This window comes from Saccoglossus kowalevskii, chromosome 2, assembly GCF_978046115.1.
Source record: "Saccoglossus kowalevskii chromosome 2, keSacKowa6.1, whole genome shotgun sequence".
In the NCBI taxonomy this organism is placed as follows: Eukaryota; Metazoa; Hemichordata; class Enteropneusta; family Harrimaniidae; genus Saccoglossus; species Saccoglossus kowalevskii.
In genome coordinates this window covers 13,468,541-13,492,171 of record NC_140642.1, presented here as the reverse complement: position 1 = coordinate 13,492,171, position 23,631 = coordinate 13,468,541, and the positions used below count along the sequence as shown (strand labels likewise).

The 23,631-nt window shown below is 35.0% G+C and overlaps 1 protein-coding gene across 1 annotated transcript in view; it reads left to right on the top strand.

Annotated features, from left to right (window-relative positions):
* Window positions 1-23,631, top strand: part of LOC102800981 (carboxypeptidase B-like) — a 28,542-nt gene extending 4,911 nt beyond the window's left edge. Inside the window, exons 9-11 of the mRNA XM_085506448.1 lie at window positions 1,021-1,226; window positions 21,908-21,992; window positions 23,292-23,631. Coding sequence (XP_085362574.1) covers window positions 1,021-1,226; window positions 21,908-21,992; window positions 23,292-23,479 — 479 coding nt within the window. The 3' untranslated portion in view covers window positions 23,480-23,631. The remainder of the gene's footprint in view (window positions 1-1,020; window positions 1,227-21,907; window positions 21,993-23,291) is intronic.

Below are 23,631 nucleotides of genomic sequence, written 5' to 3'. Positions count from 1 at the left end.
AACCTACAAGAAAGTGACTTCTTTTATCAATCTCACGTCCGAGCTATATACCATCTGAAGTTATTTCCATAAATGACCCTTAAGTAGGAAAAATAATATACTCGTACGTCACTAGTAACGTAAAAGGATTACAACGTTTGTATCGAAGTGTATTCTTTCATTAATGGTTCTATATAGAACAATAATTTAAACTGCAGCAAAAGCACCGAAAACTGTGCTACCTATTTTGGACATCACTCACTGAAACTAATAAATTCGCGTCATTTTAATGTTACGTGGTTAAAATACCAATTTATGGATGTAGGAATGGTTTTCAGGAAGTAAAAGCCAAGCTAATTATTTCCATGGATGAATTGTTTTATGAAAACACGTGATTCACATTTAAAAATCGATGTTACGTAAACCTCAAATGGTCACGTGACCACTAAGTAAACGCATTCTTTAATTAAGATACAAATTACTATGAGAACTATGGGGAAATTAAACCGGATACCTACATAGATATAACATCAAAAATCTCTGAAAAAAGTGAAGAAATGTGATGAGTGCTGGCTGAGACATAATTTTGATGTTAGAATAGTTGAATGGTCTGTGACCAATGTTGTGACGACCAGTATAATACAAGTGATTAGTAAACAACTAATGACGTTCTAAAATTATTTCACACTTGACTTTGACTTTGTGATGTGTTGATTATTTAAAACGTCTCGTATCGAACACGACACCGTGCGACCACTGAAGCGGTTTAAAATATATGCAAATTTAGTCACCATAATAATACGGGTTGTCAGATTCAATCTCTGCGTTAAGTAATTTAATTTATAATAGAGCACTAGTATAACTATGCATTCTATAAAGGATAAATAGTTTATTTTGATTAAATATATTCCATAATAACGGTGACACATTCAGCTACTTAGCGACATAATCGTAACATTTAACACATATCTCTGACGCTCATTGACCACATAATCACTGAATACACGACGTGTAACGTTTTGTATCACATATGACATACAGGTCCTGGTACAAGTAGCGACCCATGCAGCCTTATATACACAGGGCCGTATATTCATTCAGAAATAGAAGTGAGGAACATAGTTAATTTCTTTACGAAGACAACGAAAACACGTTTTGTCTACTTCAATGATATCCATAGCTATTCACAGTTACACTTGAATCCGTGGGGATATCAGTACACACACCCAAAGGACTTTGAAGACCATGTAAGTATATAATATAACACTGATATATACAAATATGGTGATTGTATTAGATTAATAATAGTAAATATCGGGGATAAAATAATACTTAAGGACAATACTGTTAAAGTCGATGGTAAATATATACAGTTTATAGCACAAAACATCAAAGCCAAATATTGTCACGGATGTGACAGAATGGGTGTTATGATGCACTGACAGTATGAGTGTTATGATGCATTGACAGTATGAGTGTTATGATGCATTGACAGTATGAGTGTTATGATGTATTGACAATATGAGTGTTATGATGCATTGACAGTGTGAGTGCATGATGCATTGACAGTATGAGTGTTGTGATGAATTGACAGTATGAGTGTTATGATGCATTGACAGTATAAGTGTTATGATGCATTGACAGTATGAGTGTTATGATGCATTGACAGTATTAGTGTTATGATGCATTGACAGTGTGAGTGTATGATGCATTGGCAGTATGAGTGTTACGATGCATTGACAGTATGAGTGTTATGATGCATTGACAGTATGAGTGTTGTGATGATTTGACAGTATGAGTGTATGATGCATAGACAGTGTGAGTGTATGATGCATTGACAGTATAAGTGTTATGATGCATTGACAGTGTGAGTGTTATGATGCATTGACAGTATTAGTGTTATTATGCATTGACAGTGTGAGTGTTATGATGCATTGACAGTATTAGTGTTATGATGCACTGACAGTATGAGTGTTATGACAGTATGAGTGTTATGATGTATTGAGAGTATGAGTGTTATGATGCATTGACAGTGTGAGTGTTATGATGCATTGACAGTATTAGTGTTATTATGCATTGACAGTATAAGTGTTATGATGTATTTACAGTATAGGTGATATAATGCATTGACCGTATGAGTGTTGTGATGCATTGAGAGTATAAGTGTTATGATGCATTGAGAGGATGAGTGTTATGATGCATTGACAGTGTGAGTGTTATGATGCATTGACAGTATTAGTGTTATTATGCATTGACAGTTTAAGTGTTATGATGTATTTACAGTATAGGTGATATAATGCATTGACCGTATGAGTGTTGTGATGCATTGAGAGTATAAGTGTTATGATGCATTGAGAGGATGAGTGTTATGATGCATTGACAGTATGAGTGTTATGATGCATTGCCAGTATGAGTGTTTTGATGCATTGACAGTATGAGTGTTATGATGCATTGACAGTATGAGTGTTATGATGCATTGACAGTATGAGCGTTATGATGCATTGACAGTATAAGTGTTATGATGCATTGACAGTATAAGTGTTATGATGCACTGACAGTATGAGTGTTATGACAGTATGAGTGTTATGATGTATTGAGAGTATGAGTGTTATGATGCATTGACAGTATGAGTGTTATGATGCATTGACAATATAAGTGTTATGATGCATTGACAGTACGAGTGTTATGATGCATTGACAGTATGAGTATTATGATGCATTGACAGTATGAGTGCTATGATGCATTGACAGTATGAGTGTTATGATGCACTGACAGTATGAGTGTTATGATGCATTGACAATATAAGTGTTATGATGCATTGACAGTATGAGTGTTATGATGCACTGACAGTATAATTGTTATGATGCATTGAGAGTATGAGTGTTATGATGCATTGACAGTATAAAGTGTTATGATGCATTGACAGTGTGAGTGTCATGATGCATTGACAGTATTAGTGTTATTATGCATTGACAGTGTGAGTGTTATGATGTATTGACAGTATAAGTGTTATGATGTATTTACAGTATAGGTGATATGATGCATTGATCGTATAAGTGTTGTGATGCATTGAGAGTACAAGTGTTATGATGCATTGAGAGGATGAGTGTTATGATGCATTGAGAGTATGACTGTTATGATGCATTGACAGTATTAGTGTTATGATGCATTGACAGTGTGAGTGTATGATGCATTGACAGTATGAGTGTTACGATGCATTGACAGTATGAGTGTTATGATGCATTGACAGTATGAGTGTTGTGATGAATTGACAGTATGAGTGTATGATGAATAGATAGTGTGAGTGTATGATGCATTGACAGTATGAGTGTTATGATGCATTGACAGTATTAGTGTTATTATGCATTGAGAGTGTGAGTGTTATGATGTATTGACAGTATAAGTGTTATGATGTATTGACAGTATAAGTGCATTGAGAGTATAAGTGTTATGATGCATTGAGAGTATGAGTGTTATGATGCATTGACAGTATGAGTGTTATGATGCATTGACAGTATGAGTGTTATGATGCATTGACAGTATGAGTGTTATGATGTATTGACAGTATAAGTGTTATGATGTATTGACAGTATAAGTGCATTGAGAGTATAAGTGTTATGATGCATTGAGAGTATGAGTGTTATGATGCATTGACAGTATGAGTGTTATGATGTATTGACAGTATAAGTGTTATGATGTATTGACAGTATAAGTGCATTGAGAGTATAAGTGTTATGATGCATTGAGAGTATGAGTGTTATGATGCATTGACAGTATGAGTGTTATGATGTATTGACAGTATAAGTGTTATGATGTATTGACAGTATAAGTGCATTGAGAGTATAAGTGTTATGATGCATTGACAGTATGAGTGTTATGATGCATTGACAGTATGAGTGTTATGATGTATTGACAGTATAAGTGTTATGATGTATTGACAGTATAAGTGCATTGAGAGTATAAGTGTTATGATGCATTGAGAGTATGAGTGTTATGATGTATTGACAGTATGAGTGTTATGATGCATTGACAGTATGAGTGTTATGATGCATTGACAGTATGAGTGTTATGATGTATTGACAGTATGAGTGTTATGATGCATTGACAGTATAAGTGTTATGATGCATTGACAGTATGAGTGTTATGATGCATTGACAGTATGAGTGTTATGATTATTGACAGTATGAGTGTTATGATGTATTGACAGTATGAGTGTTATGATGCATTGACAGTATAAGTGTTATGATGCATTGACAGTATGAGTGTTATGATGCACTGACAGTATGAGTGTTATGATGCATTGACAGTATGAGTGTTATGATGCATTGACAGCATAAGTGTTATGATGCATTGACGACAGTATAAGTGTTATGATGCACTGACAGTATGAGTGTTATGATGCATTGACAGTATGAGTGTTATGATGTATTGACAGTATGAGTGTTATGATGCATTGACAGTATAAGTGTTATGATGCATTGACAGTATGAGTGTTATGATGCACTGACAGTATGAGTGTTATGATGCATTGACAGTATGAGTGTTATGATGCATTGACAGCATAAGTGTTATGATGCATTGACGACAGTATAAGTGTTATGATGCACTGACAGTATGAGTGTTGTGATGCATTGACAGTATGAGTGTTATGATGCACTGAGAGTATAATTGTTATGATGCATTGATAGTATAAGCGTTATGATGCATTGCCAGTATGAGTGTTATGATGCATTGACAGTATGAGTGTTATGATGCATTGCCAGTATGAGTGTTTTTATGCATTGACAGTATGAGTGTTATGATGCATTGACAGTATGAGTGTTATGATGCATTGACAGTATGAGTGATATGATGCATTGACAGTATAAGTGTTATGATGCATTGACAGTATAAGTTTTATGATGCATTGACAGTATAAGTGTTATGATGCACTGACAGTATGAGTGTTATGATGCATTGACAGTATGAGTGTTATGATGCATTGACAGTATGAGTGTTGTGATGAATTGACAGTATGAGTGTATGATGCATAGATAGTGTGAGTGTATGATGCATTGACAGTATGAGTGTTATGATGCATTGACAGTATTAGTGTTATTATGCATTGACAGTGTGAGTGTTATGATGTATTGACAGTATAAGTGTTATGATGTATTGACAGTATAAGTGCATTGAGAGTATAAGTGTTATGATGCATTGAGAGTATGAGTGTTATGATGTATTGACAGTATGAGTGTTATGATGCATTGACAGTATGAGTGTTATGATGCATTGACAGTATGAGTGTTATGATGTATTGACAGTATGAGTGTTATGATGCATTGACAGTATAAGTGTTATGATGCATTGACAGTATGAGTGTTATGATGCATTGACAGTATGAGTGTTATGATTCACTGACAGTATAAGTGTTATGATGCATTGAGAGTATGAGTGTTATGATGTATTGACAGTATGAGTGTTATGATGCATTGACAGTATGAGTGTTATGATGCATTGACAGTATGAGTGTTATGATGTATTGACAGTATGAGTGTTATGATGCATTGACAGTATAAGTGTTATGATGCATTGACAGTATGAGTGTTATGATGCATTGACAGTATGAGTGTTATGATTATTGACAGTATGAGTGTTATGATGTATTGACAGTATGAGTGTTATGATGCATTGACAGTATAAGTGTTATGATGCATTGACAGTATGAGTGTTATGATGCACTGACAGTATGAGTGTTATGATGCATTGACAGTATGAGTGTTATGATGCATTGACAGCATAAGTGTTATGATGCATTGACGACAGTATAAGTGTTATGATGCACTGACAGTATGAGTGTTATGATGCATTGACAGTATGAGTGTTATGATGTATTAACAGTATGAGTGTTATGATGCATTGACAGTATAAGTGTTATGATGCATTGACAGTATGAGTGTTATGATGCACTGACAGTATGAGTGTTATGATGCATTGACAGTATGAGTGTTATGATGCATTGACAGCATAAGTGTTATGATGCATTGACGACAGTATAAGTGTTATGATGCACTGACAGTATGAGTGTTGTGATGCATTGACAGTATGAGTGTTATGATGCACTGAGAGTATAATTGTTATGATGCATTGATAGTATAAGCGTTATGATGCATTGCCAGTATGAGTGTTATGATGCATTGACAGTATGAGTGTTATGATGCATTGCCAGTATGAGTGTTTTTATGCATTGACAGTATGAGTGTTATGATGCATTGACAGTATGAGTGTTATGATGCATTGACAGTATGAGTGATATGATGCATTGACAGTATAAGTGTTATGATGCATTGACAGTATAAGTTTTATGATGCATTGACAGTATAAGTGTTATGATGCACTGACAGTATGAGTGTTATGATGCATTGACAGTATGAGTGTTATGATGCATTGACAGTATGAGTGTTGTGATGAATTGACAGTATGAGTGTATGATGCATAGATAGTGTGAGTGTATGATGCATTGACAGTATGAGTGTTATGATGCATTGACAGTATTAGTGTTATTATGCATTGACAGTGTGAGTGTTATGATGTATTGACAGTATAAGTGTTATGATGTATTGACAGTATAAGTGCATTGAGAGTATAAGTGTTATGATGCATTGAGAGTATGAGTGTTATGATGTATTGACAGTATGAGTGTTATGATGCATTGACAGTATGAGTGTTATGATGCATTGACAGTATGAGTGTTATGATGTATTGACAGTATTAGTGTTATTATGCATTGACAGTGTGAGTGTTATGATGTATTGACAGTATAAGTGTTATGATGTATTGACAGTATAAGTGCATTGAGAGTATAAGTGTTATGATGCATTGAGAGTATGAGTGTTATGATGTATTGACAGTATGAGTGTTATGATGCATTGACAGTATGAGTGTTATGATGCATTGACAGTATGAGTGTTATGATGTATTGACAGTATGAGTGTTATGATGCATTGACAGTATAAGTGTTATGATGCATTGACAGTATGAGTGTTATGATGCATTGACAGTATGAGTGTTATGATTCACTGACAGTATAAGTGTTATGATGCATTGAGAGTATGAGTGTTATGATGTATTGACAGTATGAGTGTTATGATGCATTGACAGTATGAGTGTTATGATGCATTGACAGTATGAGTGTTATGATGTATTGACAGTATGAGTGTTATGATGCATTGACAGTATAAGTGTTATGATGCATTGACAGTATGAGTGTTATGATGCATTGACAGTATGAGTGTTATGATTATTGACAGTATGAGTGTTATGATGTATTGACAGTATGAGTGTTATGATGCATTGACAGTATAAGTGTTATGATGCATTGACAGTATGAGTGTTATGATGCACTGACAGTATGAGTGTTATGATGCATTGACAGTATGAGTGTTATGATGCATTGACAGCATAAGTGTTATGATGCATTGACGACAGTATAAGTGTTATGATGCACTGACAGTATGAGTGTTATGATGCATTGACAGTATGAGTGTTATGATGTATTGACAGTATGAGTGTTATGATGCATTGACAGTATAAGTGTTATGATGCATTGACAGTATGAGTGTTATGATGCACTGACAGTATGAGTGTTATGATGCATTGACAGTATGAGTGTTATGATGCATTGACAGCATAAGTGTTATGATGCATTGACGACAGTATAAGTGTTATGATGCACTGACAGTATGAGTGTTGTGATGCATTGACAGTATGAGTGTTATGATGCACTGAGAGTATAATTGTTATGATGCATTGATAGTATAAGCGTTATGATGCATTGCCAGTATGAGTGTTATGATGCATTGACAGTATGAGTGTTATGATGCATTGCCAGTATGAGTGTTTTTATGCATTGACAGTATGAGTGTTATGATGCATTGACAGTATGAGTGTTATGATGCATTGACAGTATGAGTGATATGATGCATTGACAGTATAAGTGTTATGATGCATTGACAGTATAAGTTTTATGATGCATTGACAGTATAAGTGTTATGATGCACTGACAGTATGAGTGTTATGATGCATTGACAGTATGAGTGTTATGATGCATTGACAGTATGAGTGTTGTGATGAATTGACAGTATGAGTGTATGATGCATAGATAGTGTGAGTGTATGATGCATTGACAGTATGAGTGTTATGATGCATTGACAGTATTAGTGTTATTATGCATTGACAGTGTGAGTGTTATGATGTATTGACAGTATAAGTGTTATGATGTATTGACAGTATAAGTGCATTGAGAGTATAAGTGTTATGATGCATTGAGAGTATGAGTGTTATGATGTATTGACAGTATGAGTGTTATGATGCATTGACAGTATGAGTGTTATGATGCATTGACAGTATGAGTGTTATGATGTATTGACAGTATGAGTGTTATGATGCATTGACAGTATAAGTGTTATGATGCATTGACAGTATGAGTGTTATGATGCATTGACAGTATGAGTGTTATGATTATTGACAGTATGAGTGTTATGATGTATTGACAGTATGAGTGTTATGATGCATTGACAGTATAAGTGTTATGATGCATTGACAGTATGAGTGTTATGATGCACTGACAGTATGAGTGTTATGATGCATTGACAGTATGAGTGTTATGATGCATTGACAGCATAAGTGTTATGATGCATTGACGACAGTATAAGTGTTATGATGCACTGACAGTATGAGTGTTATGATGCATTGACAGTATGAGTGTTATGATGTATTGACAGTATGAGTGTTATGATGCATTGAGAGTATAAGTGTTATGATGCATTGAGAGTATGAGTGTTATGATGTATTGACAGTATAAGTGTTATGATGTATTGACAGTATAAGTGCATTGAGAGTATAAGTGTTATGATGCATTGAGAGTATGAGTGTTATGATGTATTGACAGTATGAGTGTTATGATGCATTGACAGTATGAGTGTTATGATGTATTGACAGTATGAGTGTTATGATGCATTGACAGTATAAGTGTTATGATGCATTGACAGTATGAGTGTTATGATGCATTGACAGTATGAGTGTTATGATTATTGACAGTATGAGTGTTATGATGTATTGACAGTATGAGTGTTATGATGCATTGACAGTATAAGTGTTATGATGCATTGACAGTATGAGTGTTATGATGCACTGACAGTATGAGTGTTATGATGCATTGACAGTATGAGTGTTATGATGCATTGACAGCATAAGTGTTATGATGCATTGACGACAGTATAAGTGTTATGATGCACTGACAGTATGAGTGTTATGATGCATTGACAGTATGAGTGTTATGATGTATTGACAGTATGAGTGTTATGATGCATTGACAGTATAAGTGTTATGATGCATTGACAGTATGAGTGTTATGATGCACTGACAGTATGAGTGTTATGATGCATTGACAGTATGAGTGTTATGATGCATTGACAGCATAAGTGTTATGATGCATTGACGACAGTATAAGTGTTATGATGCACTGACAGTATGAGTGTTGTGATGCATTGACAGTATGAGTGTTATGATGCACTGAGAGTATAATTGTTATGATGCATTGATAGTATAAGCGTTATGATGCATTGCCAGTATGAGTGTTATGATGCATTGACAGTATGAGTGTTATGATGCATTGCCAGTATGAGTGTTTTTATGCATTGACAGTATGAGTGTTATGATGCATTGACAGTATGAGTGTTATGATGCATTGACAGTATGAGTGTTATGATGCATTGACAGTATGAGTGTTATGATGTATTGACAGTATGAGTGTTATGATGCATTGACAGTATAAGTGTTATGATGCATTGACAGTATGAGTGTTATGATGCACTGACAGTATGAGTGTTATGATGCATTGACAGTATGAGTGTTATGATGCATTGACAGCATAAGTGTTATGATGCATTGACGACAGTATAAGTGTTATGATGCACTGACAGTATGAGTGTTGTGATGCATTGACAGTATGAGTGTTATGATGCACTGAGAGTATAATTGTTATGATGCATTGATAGTATAAGCGTTATGATGCATTGCCAGTATGAGTGTTATGATGCATTGACAGTATGAGTGTTATGATGCATTGCCAGTATGAGTGTTTTTATGCATTGACAGTATGAGTGTTATGATGCATTGACAGTATGAGTGTTATGATGCATTGACAGTATGAGTGATATGATGCATTGACAGTATAAGTGTTATGATGCATTGACAGTATAAGTTTTATGATGCATTGACAGTATAAGTGTTATGATGCACTGACAGTATGAGTGTTATGATGCATTGACAGTATGAGTGTTATGATGCATTGACAGTATGAGTGTTGTGATGAATTGACAGTATGAGTGTATGATGCATAGATAGTGTGAGTGTATGATGCATTGACAGTATGAGTGTTATGATGCATTGACAGTATTAGTGTTATTATGCATTGACAGTGTGAGTGTTATGATGTATTGACAGTATAAGTGTTATGATGTATTGACAGTATAAGTGCATTGAGAGTATAAGTGTTATGATGCATTGAGAGTATGAGTGTTATGATGTATTGACAGTATGAGTGTTATGATGCATTGACAGTATGAGTGTTATGATGCATTGACAGTATGAGTGTTATGATGTATTGACAGTATTAGTGTTATTATGCATTGACAGTGTGAGTGTTATGATGTATTGACAGTATAAGTGTTATGATGTATTGACAGTATAAGTGCATTGAGAGTATAAGTGTTATGATGCATTGAGAGTATGAGTGTTATGATGTATTGACAGTATGAGTGTTATGATGCATTGACAGTATGAGTGTTATGATGCATTGACAGTATGAGTGTTATGATGTATTGACAGTATGAGTGTTATGATGCATTGACAGTATAAGTGTTATGATGCATTGACAGTATGAGTGTTATGATGCATTGACAGTATGAGTGTTATGATTCACTGACAGTATAAGTGTTATGATGCATTGAGAGTATGAGTGTTATGATGTATTGACAGTATGAGTGTTATGATGCATTGACAGTATGAGTGTTATGATGCATTGACAGTATGAGTGTTATGATGTATTGACAGTATGAGTGTTATGATGCATTGACAGTATAAGTGTTATGATGCATTGACAGTATGAGTGTTATGATGCATTGACAGTATGAGTGTTATGATTATTGACAGTATGAGTGTTATGATGTATTGACAGTATGAGTGTTATGATGCATTGACAGTATAAGTGTTATGATGCATTGACAGTATGAGTGTTATGATGCACTGACAGTATGAGTGTTATGATGCATTGACAGTATGAGTGTTATGATGCATTGACAGCATAAGTGTTATGATGCATTGACGACAGTATAAGTGTTATGATGCACTGACAGTATGAGTGTTATGATGCATTGACAGTATGAGTGTTATGATGTATTGACAGTATGAGTGTTATGATGCATTGACAGTATAAGTGTTATGATGCATTGACAGTATGAGTGTTATGATGCACTGACAGTATGAGTGTTATGATGCATTGACAGTATGAGTGTTATGATGCATTGACAGCATAAGTGTTATGATGCATTGACGACAGTATAAGTGTTATGATGCACTGACAGTATGAGTGTTGTGATGCATTGACAGTATGAGTGTTATGATGCACTGAGAGTATAATTGTTATGATGCATTGATAGTATAAGCGTTATGATGCATTGCCAGTATGAGTGTTATGATGCATTGACAGTATGAGTGTTATGATGCATTGCCAGTATGAGTGTTTTTATGCATTGACAGTATGAGTGTTATGATGCATTGACAGTATGAGTGTTATGATGCATTGACAGTATGAGTGATATGATGCATTGACAGTATAAGTGTTATGATGCATTGACAGTATAAGTTTTATGATGCATTGACAGTATAAGTGTTATGATGCACTGACAGTATGAGTGTTATGATGCATTGACAGTATGAGTGTTATGATGCATTGACAGTATGAGTGTTGTGATGAATTGACAGTATGAGTGTATGATGCATAGATAGTGTGAGTGTATGATGCATTGACAGTATGAGTGTTATGATGCATTGACAGTATTAGTGTTATTATGCATTGACAGTGTGAGTGTTATGATGTATTGACAGTATAAGTGTTATGATGTATTGACAGTATAAGTGCATTGAGAGTATAAGTGTTATGATGCATTGAGAGTATGAGTGTTATGATGTATTGACAGTATGAGTGTTATGATGCATTGACAGTATGAGTGTTATGATGCATTGACAGTATGAGTGTTATGATGTATTGACAGTATGAGTGTTATGATGCATTGACAGTATAAGTGTTATGATGCATTGACAGTATGAGTGTTATGATGCATTGACAGTATGAGTGTTATGATTATTGACAGTATGAGTGTTATGATGTATTGACAGTATGAGTGTTATGATGCATTGACAGTATAAGTGTTATGATGCATTGACAGTATGAGTGTTATGATGCACTGACAGTATGAGTGTTATGATGCATTGACAGTATGAGTGTTATGATGCATTGACAGCATAAGTGTTATGATGCATTGACGACAGTATAAGTGTTATGATGCACTGACAGTATGAGTGTTATGATGCATTGACAGTATGAGTGTTATGATGTATTGACAGTATGAGTGTTATGATGCATTGAGAGTATAAGTGTTATGATGCATTGAGAGTATGAGTGTTATGATGTATTGACAGTATAAGTGTTATGATGTATTGACAGTATAAGTGCATTGAGAGTATAAGTGTTATGATGCATTGAGAGTATGAGTGTTATGATGTATTGACAGTATGAGTGTTATGATGCATTGACAGTATGAGTGTTATGATGTATTGACAGTATGAGTGTTATGATGCATTGACAGTATAAGTGTTATGATGCATTGACAGTATGAGTGTTATGATGCATTGACAGTATGAGTGTTATGATTATTGACAGTATGAGTGTTATGATGTATTGACAGTATGAGTGTTATGATGCATTGACAGTATAAGTGTTATGATGCATTGACAGTATGAGTGTTATGATGCACTGACAGTATGAGTGTTATGATGCATTGACAGTATGAGTGTTATGATGCATTGACAGCATAAGTGTTATGATGCATTGACGACAGTATAAGTGTTATGATGCACTGACAGTATGAGTGTTATGATGCATTGACAGTATGAGTGTTATGATGTATTGACAGTATGAGTGTTATGATGCATTGACAGTATAAGTGTTATGATGCATTGACAGTATGAGTGTTATGATGCACTGACAGTATGAGTGTTATGATGCATTGACAGTATGAGTGTTATGATGCATTGACAGCATAAGTGTTATGATGCATTGACGACAGTATAAGTGTTATGATGCACTGACAGTATGAGTGTTGTGATGCATTGACAGTATGAGTGTTATGATGCACTGAGAGTATAATTGTTATGATGCATTGATAGTATAAGCGTTATGATGCATTGCCAGTATGAGTGTTATGATGCATTGACAGTATGAGTGTTATGATGCATTGCCAGTATGAGTGTTTTTATGCATTGACAGTATGAGTGTTATGATGCATTGACAGTATGAGTGTTATGATGCATTGACAGTATGAGTGATATGATGCATTGACAGTATAAGTGTTATGATGCATTGACAGTATAAGTTTTATGATGCATTGACAGTATAAGTGTTATGATGCACTGACAGTATGAGTGTTATGATGCATTGACAGCATACGTGTTATGATGCATTGACAGTATAAGTGTTATGATGCATTGACAGTATAAGTGTTATAATGCATTGACAGTATGAGTGTCATGATGCATTGACAGTATGAGTGTTATGATGCATTGACAGTATAAGTGTTATGATGCATTGACAGTATAAGTGTTATGATTCACTGACAGTATAAGTGTTATGATGTATTTACAGTATAGGTAATATGATGCATTGACCGTATGAGTGTTGTGATGCATTGAGAGTATAAGTGTTATGATGCATTGAGAGGATGAGTGTTATGATGCATTGACATTATAGGTGTTATGATGTATTGACAGTATAAGTGCATTGAGAGTATAAGTGTTATGATGTATTGACAGTATAAGTGCATTGAGAGTATAAGTGTTATGATGCATTGAGAGTATAAGTGTTATGATGCATTGACAGTTTGAGTGGTATGATGTATTGACAGTATAAGTGTTATGATGCATTGACAGTATGAGTGTTATGATGCACTGACAGTATGAGTGTTATGATGCATTGACAGTATGAGTGTTATGATGCATTGACAGCATAAGTGTTATGATGCATTGACAGTATAAGTGTTATGATGCACTGACAGTATGAGTGTTATGATGCATTGACAGCATACGTGTTATGATGCATTGACAGTATAAGTGTTATGATGTATTGACAGTATGAGTGTTATGATGCATTGAGAGTATAAGTGTTATGATGCATTGACAGTATGACTGTTATGATGCACTGACAGTATGAGTGTTATGATGCATTGACAGTATGAGTGTTATGATGCATTGACAGCATAAGTGTTATGATGCATTGACAGTATAAGTGTTATGATGCACTGACAGTATGAGTGTTATGATGCATTGACAGCATACGTGTTATGATGCATTGACAGTATAAGTGTTATGATGCACTGACAGTATGAGTGTTATGATGCATTGACAGTATGAGTGTTATGATACACTGACAGTATAAGTGTTATGATGCATTGACAGTATGAGTGTTATGATGCATTGACAGCATAAGTGTTATGATGCATTGACAGTATAAGTGTTATGATGCATTGACAGTATGAGTGTTATGATGCATTGACAGTATAAGTGTTATGATGCATTGACAGTATGAGTGTTATGATGCATTGACAGCATAAGTGTTATGATGCATTGACAGTATAAGTGTTATGATGCATTGACAGTATGAGTGTTATGATGCATTGGCAGTATGAGTGTTATGATACACTGACAGTATAAGTGTTATGATGCATTGACAGCATAAGTGTTATGATGCATTGACAGTATAAGTGTTATGATGCACTGACAGTATGAGTGTTATGATGCATTGACAGTATGAGTGTTATGATGCATTGACAGTATAAGTGTTATGATGCACTGACAGTATGAGTGTTATGACAGTATGAGTGTTATGATGTATTGAGAGTATGAGTGTTATGATGCATTGACAGTATGAGTGTTATGATGCATTGACAATATAAGTGTTATGATGCATTGACAGTACGAGTATTATGATGCATTGACAGTATGAGTGCTATGATGCATTGACAGTATGAGTGTTATGATGTATTGACAGTATGAGTGTTATGATGCATTGACAGTATAAGTGATATGATGCATTGACAGTATGAGTGTTATGATGCATTGACAGTATGAGTGTTATGATGCATTGACAGTATAAGTGTTATGATGCATTGACAGTATGAGTGTTATGATGCATTGACAGTATAAGTGATATGATGCATTGACAGTATGAGTGTTATGATTCACTGACAGTATAAGTGTTATGATGCATTGAGAGTATGAGTGTTATGATGCATTGACAGTATGAGTATTATGATGCATTGACAGTATGAGTGCTATGATGCATTGACAGTATGAGTGTTATGATGCACTGACAGTATAAGTGATATGATGCATTGACAGTATGAGTGTTATGATTCACTGACAGTATAAGTGTTATGATGCATTGACAGCATAAGTGTTATCAGTATAAGTGTTATGATGCACTGACAGTATGAGTGTTATGATGCATTGACAGTATGAGTGTTATGATGCATTGACAGTATAAGTGTTATGATGCATTGACAGTTTGAGTGGTATGATGTATTGACAGTATAAGTGTTATGATGCATTGACAGTATGAGTGTTATGATGTATTGACAGTATGAGTGTTATGATGCATTGAGAGTATAAGTGTTATGATGCATTGACAGTATGACTGTTATGATGCACTGACAGTATGAGTGTTATGATGCATTGACAGTATGAGTGTTATGATGCATTGACAGCATAAGTGTTATGATGCATTGACAGTATAAGTGTTATGATGCACTGACAGTATGAGTGTTATGATGCATTGACAGCATACGTGTTATGATGCATTGACAGTATAAGTGTTATGATGCACTGACAGTATGAGTGTTATGATGCATTGGCAGTATGAGTGTTATGATACACTGACAGTATAAGTGTTATGATGCATTGACAGTATGAGTGTTATGATGCATTGACAGCATAAGTGTTATGATGCATTGACAGTATAAGTGTTATGATGCATTGACAGTATGAGTGTTATGATGCATTGGCAGTATGAGTGTTATGATACACTGACAGTATAAGTGTTACGATGCATTGACAGCATAAGTGTTATGATGCATTGACAGTATAAGTGTTATGATGCACTGACAGTATGAGTGTTATGATGCATTGACAGTATGAGTGTTATGATGCATTGACAGTATAAGTGTTATGATGCACTGACAGTATGAGTGTTATGACAGTATGAGTGTTATGATGTATTGAGAGTATGAGTGTTATGATGCATTGACAGTATGAGTGTTATGATGCATTGACAATATAAGTGTTATGATGCATTGACAGTACGAGTGTTATGATGCATTGACAGTATGAGTATTATGATGCATTGACAGTATGAGTGCTATGATGCATTGACAGTATGAGTGTTATGATGCATTGACAGTATGAGTGTTATGATGCATTGACAGCATAAGTGTTATGATGCATTGACAGTATGAGTGTTATGATGCACTGACAGTATGAGTGTTATGATGCATTGACAGTATGAGTGTTATGATGCATTGACAGCATAAGTGTTATGATGCATTGACAGTATAAGTGTTATGATGCACTGACAGTATGAGTGTTATGATGCATTGACAGCATACGTGTTATGATGCATTGACAGTATAAGTGTTATGATGTATTGACAGTATGAGTGTTATGATGCATTGAGAGTATAAGTGTTATGATGCATTGACAGTATGACTGTTATGATGCACTGACAGTATGAGTGTTATGATGCATTGACAGTATGAGTGTTATGATGCATTGACAGCATAAGTGTTATGATGCATTGACAGTATAAGTGTTATGATGCACTGACAGTATGAGTGTTATGATGCATTGACAGCATACGTGTTATGATGCATTGACAGTATAAGTGTTATGATGCACTGACAGTATGAGTGTTATGATGCATTGACAGTATGAGTGTTATGATACACTGACAGTATAAGTGTTATGATGCATTGACAGTATGAGTGTTATGATGCATTGACAGCATAAGTGTTATGATGCATTGACAGTATAAGTGTTATGATGCATTGACAGTATGAGTGTTATGATGCATTGACAGTATAAGTGTTATGATGCATTGACAGTATGAGTGTTATGATGCATTGACAGCATAAGTGTTATGATGCATTGACAGTATAAGTGTTATGATGCATTGACAGTATGAGTGTTATGATGCATTGGCAGTATGAGTGTTATGATACACTGACAGTATAAGTGTTATGATGCATTGACAGCATAAGTGTTATGATGCATTGACAGTATAAGTGTTATGATGCACTGACAGTATGAGTGTTATGATGCATTGACAGTATGAGTGTTATGATGCATTGACAGTATAAGTGTTATGATGCACTGACAGTATGAGTGTTATGACAGTATGAGTGTTATGATGTATTGAGAGTATGAGTGTTATGATGCATTGACAGTATGAGTGTTATGATGCATTGACAATATAAGTGTTATGATGCATTGACAGTACGAGTATTATGATGCATTGACAGTATGAGTGCTATGATGCATTGACAGTATGAGTGTTATGATGTATTGACAGTATGAGTGTTATGATGCATTGACAGTATAAGTGATATGATGCATTGACAGTATGAGTGTTATGATGCATTGACAGTATGAGTGTTATGATGCATTGACAGTATAAGTGTTATGATGCATTGACAGTATGAGTGTTATGATGCATTGACAGTATAAGTGATATGATGCATTGACAGTATGAGTGTTATGATTCACTGACAGTATAAGTGTTATGATGCATTGAGAGTATGAGTGTTATGATGCATTGACAGTATGAGTATTATGATGCATTGACAGTATGAGTGCTATGATGCATTGACAGTATGAGTGTTATGATGCACTGACAGTATAAGTGATATGATGCATTGACAGTATGAGTGTTATGATTCACTGACAGTATAAGTGTTATGATGCATTGACAGCATAAGTGTTATCAGTATAAGTGTTATGATGCACTGACAGTATGAGTGTTATGATGCATTGACAGTATGAGTGTTATGATGCATTGACAGTATAAGTGTTATGATGCATTGACAGTTTGAGTGGTATGATGTATTGACAGTATAAGTGTTATGATGCATTGACAGTATGAGTGTTATGATGTATTGACAGTATGAGTGTTATGATGCATTGAGAGTATAAGTGTTATGATGCATTGACAGTATGACTGTTATGATGCACTGACAGTATGAGTGTTATGATGCATTGACAGTATGAGTGTTATGATGCATTGACAGCATAAGTGTTATGATGCATTGACAGTATAAGTGTTATGATGCACTGACAGTATGAGTGTTATGATGCATTGACAGCATACGTGTTATGATGCATTGACAGTATAAGTGTTATGATGCACTGACAGTATGAGTGTTATGATGCATTGGCAGTATGAGTGTTATGATACACTGACAGTATAAGTGTTATGATGCATTGACAGTATGAGTGTTATGATGCATTGACAGCATAAGTGTTATGATGCATTGACAGTATAAGTGTTATGATGCATTGACAGTATGAGTGTTATGATGCATTGGCAGTATGAGTGTTATGATACACTGACAGTATAAGTGTTACGATGCATTGACAGCATAAGTGTTATGATGCATTGACAGTATAAGTGTTATGATGCACTGACAGTATGAGTGTTATGATGCATTGACAGTATGAGTGTTATGATGCATTGACAGTATAAGTGTTATGATGCACTGACAGTATGAGTGTTATGACAGTATGAGTGTTATGATGTATTGAGAGTATGAGTGTTATGATGCATTGACAGTATGAGTGTTATGATGCATTGACAATATAAGTGTTATGATGCATTGACAGTACGAGTGTTATGATGCATTGACAGTATGAGTATTATGATGCATTGACAGTATGAGTGCTATGATGCATTGACAGTATGAGTGTTATGATGCATTGACAGTATGAGTGTTATGATGCATTGACAGTATAAGTGATATGATGCATTGACAGTATGAGTGTTATGATGCATTGACAGTATAAGTGTTATGATGCATTGACAGTATGAGTGTTATGATGCATTGACAGTATAAGTGATATGATGCATTGACAGTATGAGTGTTATGATTCACTGACAGTATAAGTGTTATGATGCATTGAGAGTATGAGTGTTATGATGCATTGAGAGTATGAGTGTTATGATGCATTGACAGTGTAAGTGTTATGATTCACTGACAGTATAAGTGATATGATGCATTGACAGTATGAGTGTTATGATTCACTGACAGTATAAGTGATATGATGCATTGAGAGTATGAGTGTTATGATGCATTGACAGTATGAGTGTTATGATGCATTGACAGTATGAGTGTTATGATGCATTGACAGTATAAGTGTTATGATGCATTGACAGTTTGAGTGGTATGATGTATTGACAGTATAAGTGTTATGATGCACTGACAGTATGAGTGTTATGATACATTGACAGTATAAGTGTTATGATGCACTGACAGTATGAGTGTTATGATACATTGACAGCATACGTGTTATGATGCATTGACAGTATAAGTGTTATGATGCACTGACAGTATGAGTGTTATGATGCATTGGCAGTATGAGTGTTATGATACACTGACAGTATAAGTGTTATGATGCATTGACAGTATGAGTGTTATGATGCATTGACAGCATAAGTGTTATGATGCATTGACAGTATAAGTGTTATGATGCATTGACAGTATGAGTGTTATGATGCATTGGCAGTATGAGTGTTATGATACACTGACAGTATAAGTGTTACGATGCATTGACAGCATAAGTGTTATGATGCATTGACAGTATAAGTGTTATGATGCACTGACAGTATGAGTGTTATGATGCATTGACAGTATGAGTGTTATGATGCATTGACAGTATAAGTGTTATGATGCACTGACAGTATGAGTGTTATGACAGTATGAGTGTTATGATGTATTGAGAGTATGAGTGTTATGATGCATTGACAGTATGAGTGTTATGATGCATTGACAATATAAGTGTTATGATGCATTGACAGTACGAGTGTTATGATGCATTGACAGTATGAGTATTATGATGCATTGACAGTATGAGTGCTATGATGCATTGACAGTATGAGTGTTATGATGCATTGACAGTATGAGTGTTATGATGCATTGACAGTATAAGTGATATGATGCATTGACAGTATGAGTGTTATGATGCATTGACAGTATAAGTGTTATGATGCATTGACAGTATGAGTGTTATGATGCATTGACAGTATAAGTGATATGATGCATTGACAGTATGAGTGTTATGATTCACTGACAGTATAAGTGTTATGATGCATTGAGAGTATGAGTGTTATGATGCATTGAGAGTATGAGTGTTATGATGCATTGACAGTGTAAGTGTTATGATTCACTGACAGTATAAGTGATATGATGCATTGACAGTATGAGTGTTATGATTCACTGACAGTATAAGTGATATGATGCATTGAGAGTATGAGTGTTATGATGCATTGACAGTATGAGTGTTATGATGCATTGACAGTATGAGTGTTATGATGCATTGACAGTATAAGTGATATGATGCATTGACAGCATGAGTGTTATGATGCATTGACAGTATAAGTGTTATGATGCATTGACAGTATGAGTGTTATGATGTATTGACAGTATGAGTGTTATGATGCATTGACAGTATAAGTGTTATGATGCATTGACAGTATGAGTGTTATGATGCATTGACAGTATAAGTGTTATGATGCATTGACAGTATAAGTGATATGATGCATTGACAGTGTGAGTGTTATGATGCATTGACAGTATAAGTGTTATGATGCATTGACAGTATGAGTGTTATGATTCACTGACAGTATAAGTGATATGATGCATTGAGAGTATGAGTGTTATGATGCATTGACAGTATGAGTGTTATGATGCATTGACAGTATGAGTGTTATGATGCATTGACAGTATAAGTGATATGATGCATTGACAGCATGAGTGTTATGATGCATTGACAGTATAAGTGTTATGATGCATTGACAGTATGAGTGTTATGATGCATTGACAGTATAAGTGTTATGATGCATTGACAGTATAAGTGATATGATGCATTGACAGTGTGAGTGTTATGATGCATTGACAGTATAAGTGTTATGATGCATTGACAGTATGAGTGTTATGATGCATTGACAGTATAAGTGATATGATGCATTGACAGTATGAGTGTTATGATGCACTGACAGTATGAGTGTTATGATGCATTGACAGTATAAGTGATATGATGCACTGACAGTATGAGTGTTATGATGCACTGACAGTATGAGTGTTATGATGCATTGACAGTATGAGTGTTATGATGCACTGACAGTATATGTGTTATGATGCATTGACAGTATGAGTGTTATGATGCACTGACAGTATAAGTGTTATGATGCATTGACAGTATAAGTGATATGATGCATTGACAGTATAAGTGTTATGATGCACTGACTCTTACGGAAGCTTATGGAATTCCTTTGCATTTGTTTCTGTAGATGGCTCTTGGAAAAGCTTTTGCCGATGCCTTATACAAGGTGCATAATACGACATACATTGTAGGCACACCGCCCGATGTGCTATGTAAGTCTTTAAAAATATAAATATGAGATCTAGATGTGAGCGTGGTAGAGACACGAGACTTACTCTTTGAGCCTCGAATAGTATATCATTTTCTACTTTTTTTCCTGATTTCTGTTGCTATGGTATTCGATGACGTGGGAGAATTGAGTACTATTTGAGGGGTAAGAACAAGTGTCGTGTTTCTCACGTTCTCATCGAGATCTCACGCAACCCTTTGCATCTGATGTCTATTGAATATTTGCAGTATATACACACGTCTATGCCACAAATCTTATGGATACATTTCCCAATAAAGTATTCGTATTCGATGAAAATAAACCGTAGCCAAAGCGTATAATCTTTTACCCTACTCGTTATGCATGTAGTTATCGGCTTTTTCAATACATATCAGCTAACAGAAGAGCATAGTATCGTGAGACTAATCTCTGAGGAGTTTCTCAATTCCGTGAGGGTACCACAACTGAATTAATGTAATCTACATGTAACAAAGCTCACATTCCATATATATACGTATATATACATATATATATATATTCAAGTGAGTTTTTTTTGGGGGTTTTCATGTGGGTCCAATGCTAGCTATACACCACATGACTTTCCTAATGAAGCCGTCGTTATCGCAAACCTATTGGGCTTCCTTTTCATACCTCCCCTGTGTTATCGCATACGATCCATTGTACAGTGTATATAGCTCAAGTACTGTGAATACGAAGTACTAATAGAGTTAAGTCTAATAATAATAAAATAAACCAATTGACATTTTTTTTTAGTAAAATGCAACTCAGGTTAGATTGTCTATCATTATTCCATTGAGTGTAAAGATCCCTAATTTAGTTCACCATGGTGTTACTTCCCATTGATCGCCGCGTAGCAATTGTTCGAAAATTTATTGCGTTCGAAATATGAACAAAGTGCAATGCCAGCCTGGCTGGAACTTTTTTTTTTAATTTGTCTATTTATTGTCTGAAAGGAAGGACATGGCACGGTACAAAAGAATGAGTACAGTCCCTTGAATGACTAAGCATGTGTATTGCTAGTTGTCATAGAGACATATGCTGGCACCCGTTTCTTTGTACGTATTCATCATTGGGTTTGTATTTCCAAGTTCGCGGAGCATGTTATACGTATATTAGTTAGACATTGTACTTTTGAATGACGAATGGCATTCGTTTATAGGACTGTTTTCGGCTGTTAATATTTATAATTATTTAATGGAAATCAAGGATAACCCTGGGAGACTGCTGGGGGACGCTAACAACAAATTACCCAGTTAACAATGACTACATTTTGTTGTTCTAGACATTGCATCCGGGATTGGACTTGATTGGGGATACGGTGGAGCTGGAATTAAATACTCCCATTCTCTGGAATTACGAGACAAGGGAAATTATGGATTTCTACTTCCCGAAGATCAGATAATCCCAACGGCAGAAGAGACGTTTGTTGGCATGAAAGCGGCTTTTATGTACATGATGAACAATCCGTAATCTGAGTTTTTGCATTTATAAATTTAAAGCAATTCACATGAAACAAATTCTAGGTGAAATCGTCCATTTTGGCTCCATGTTACACATATACTCGGATTTGCAATTTTACATTTGTTTGAGGTATTTAGGATTAAATTGATTTTCAATACGAA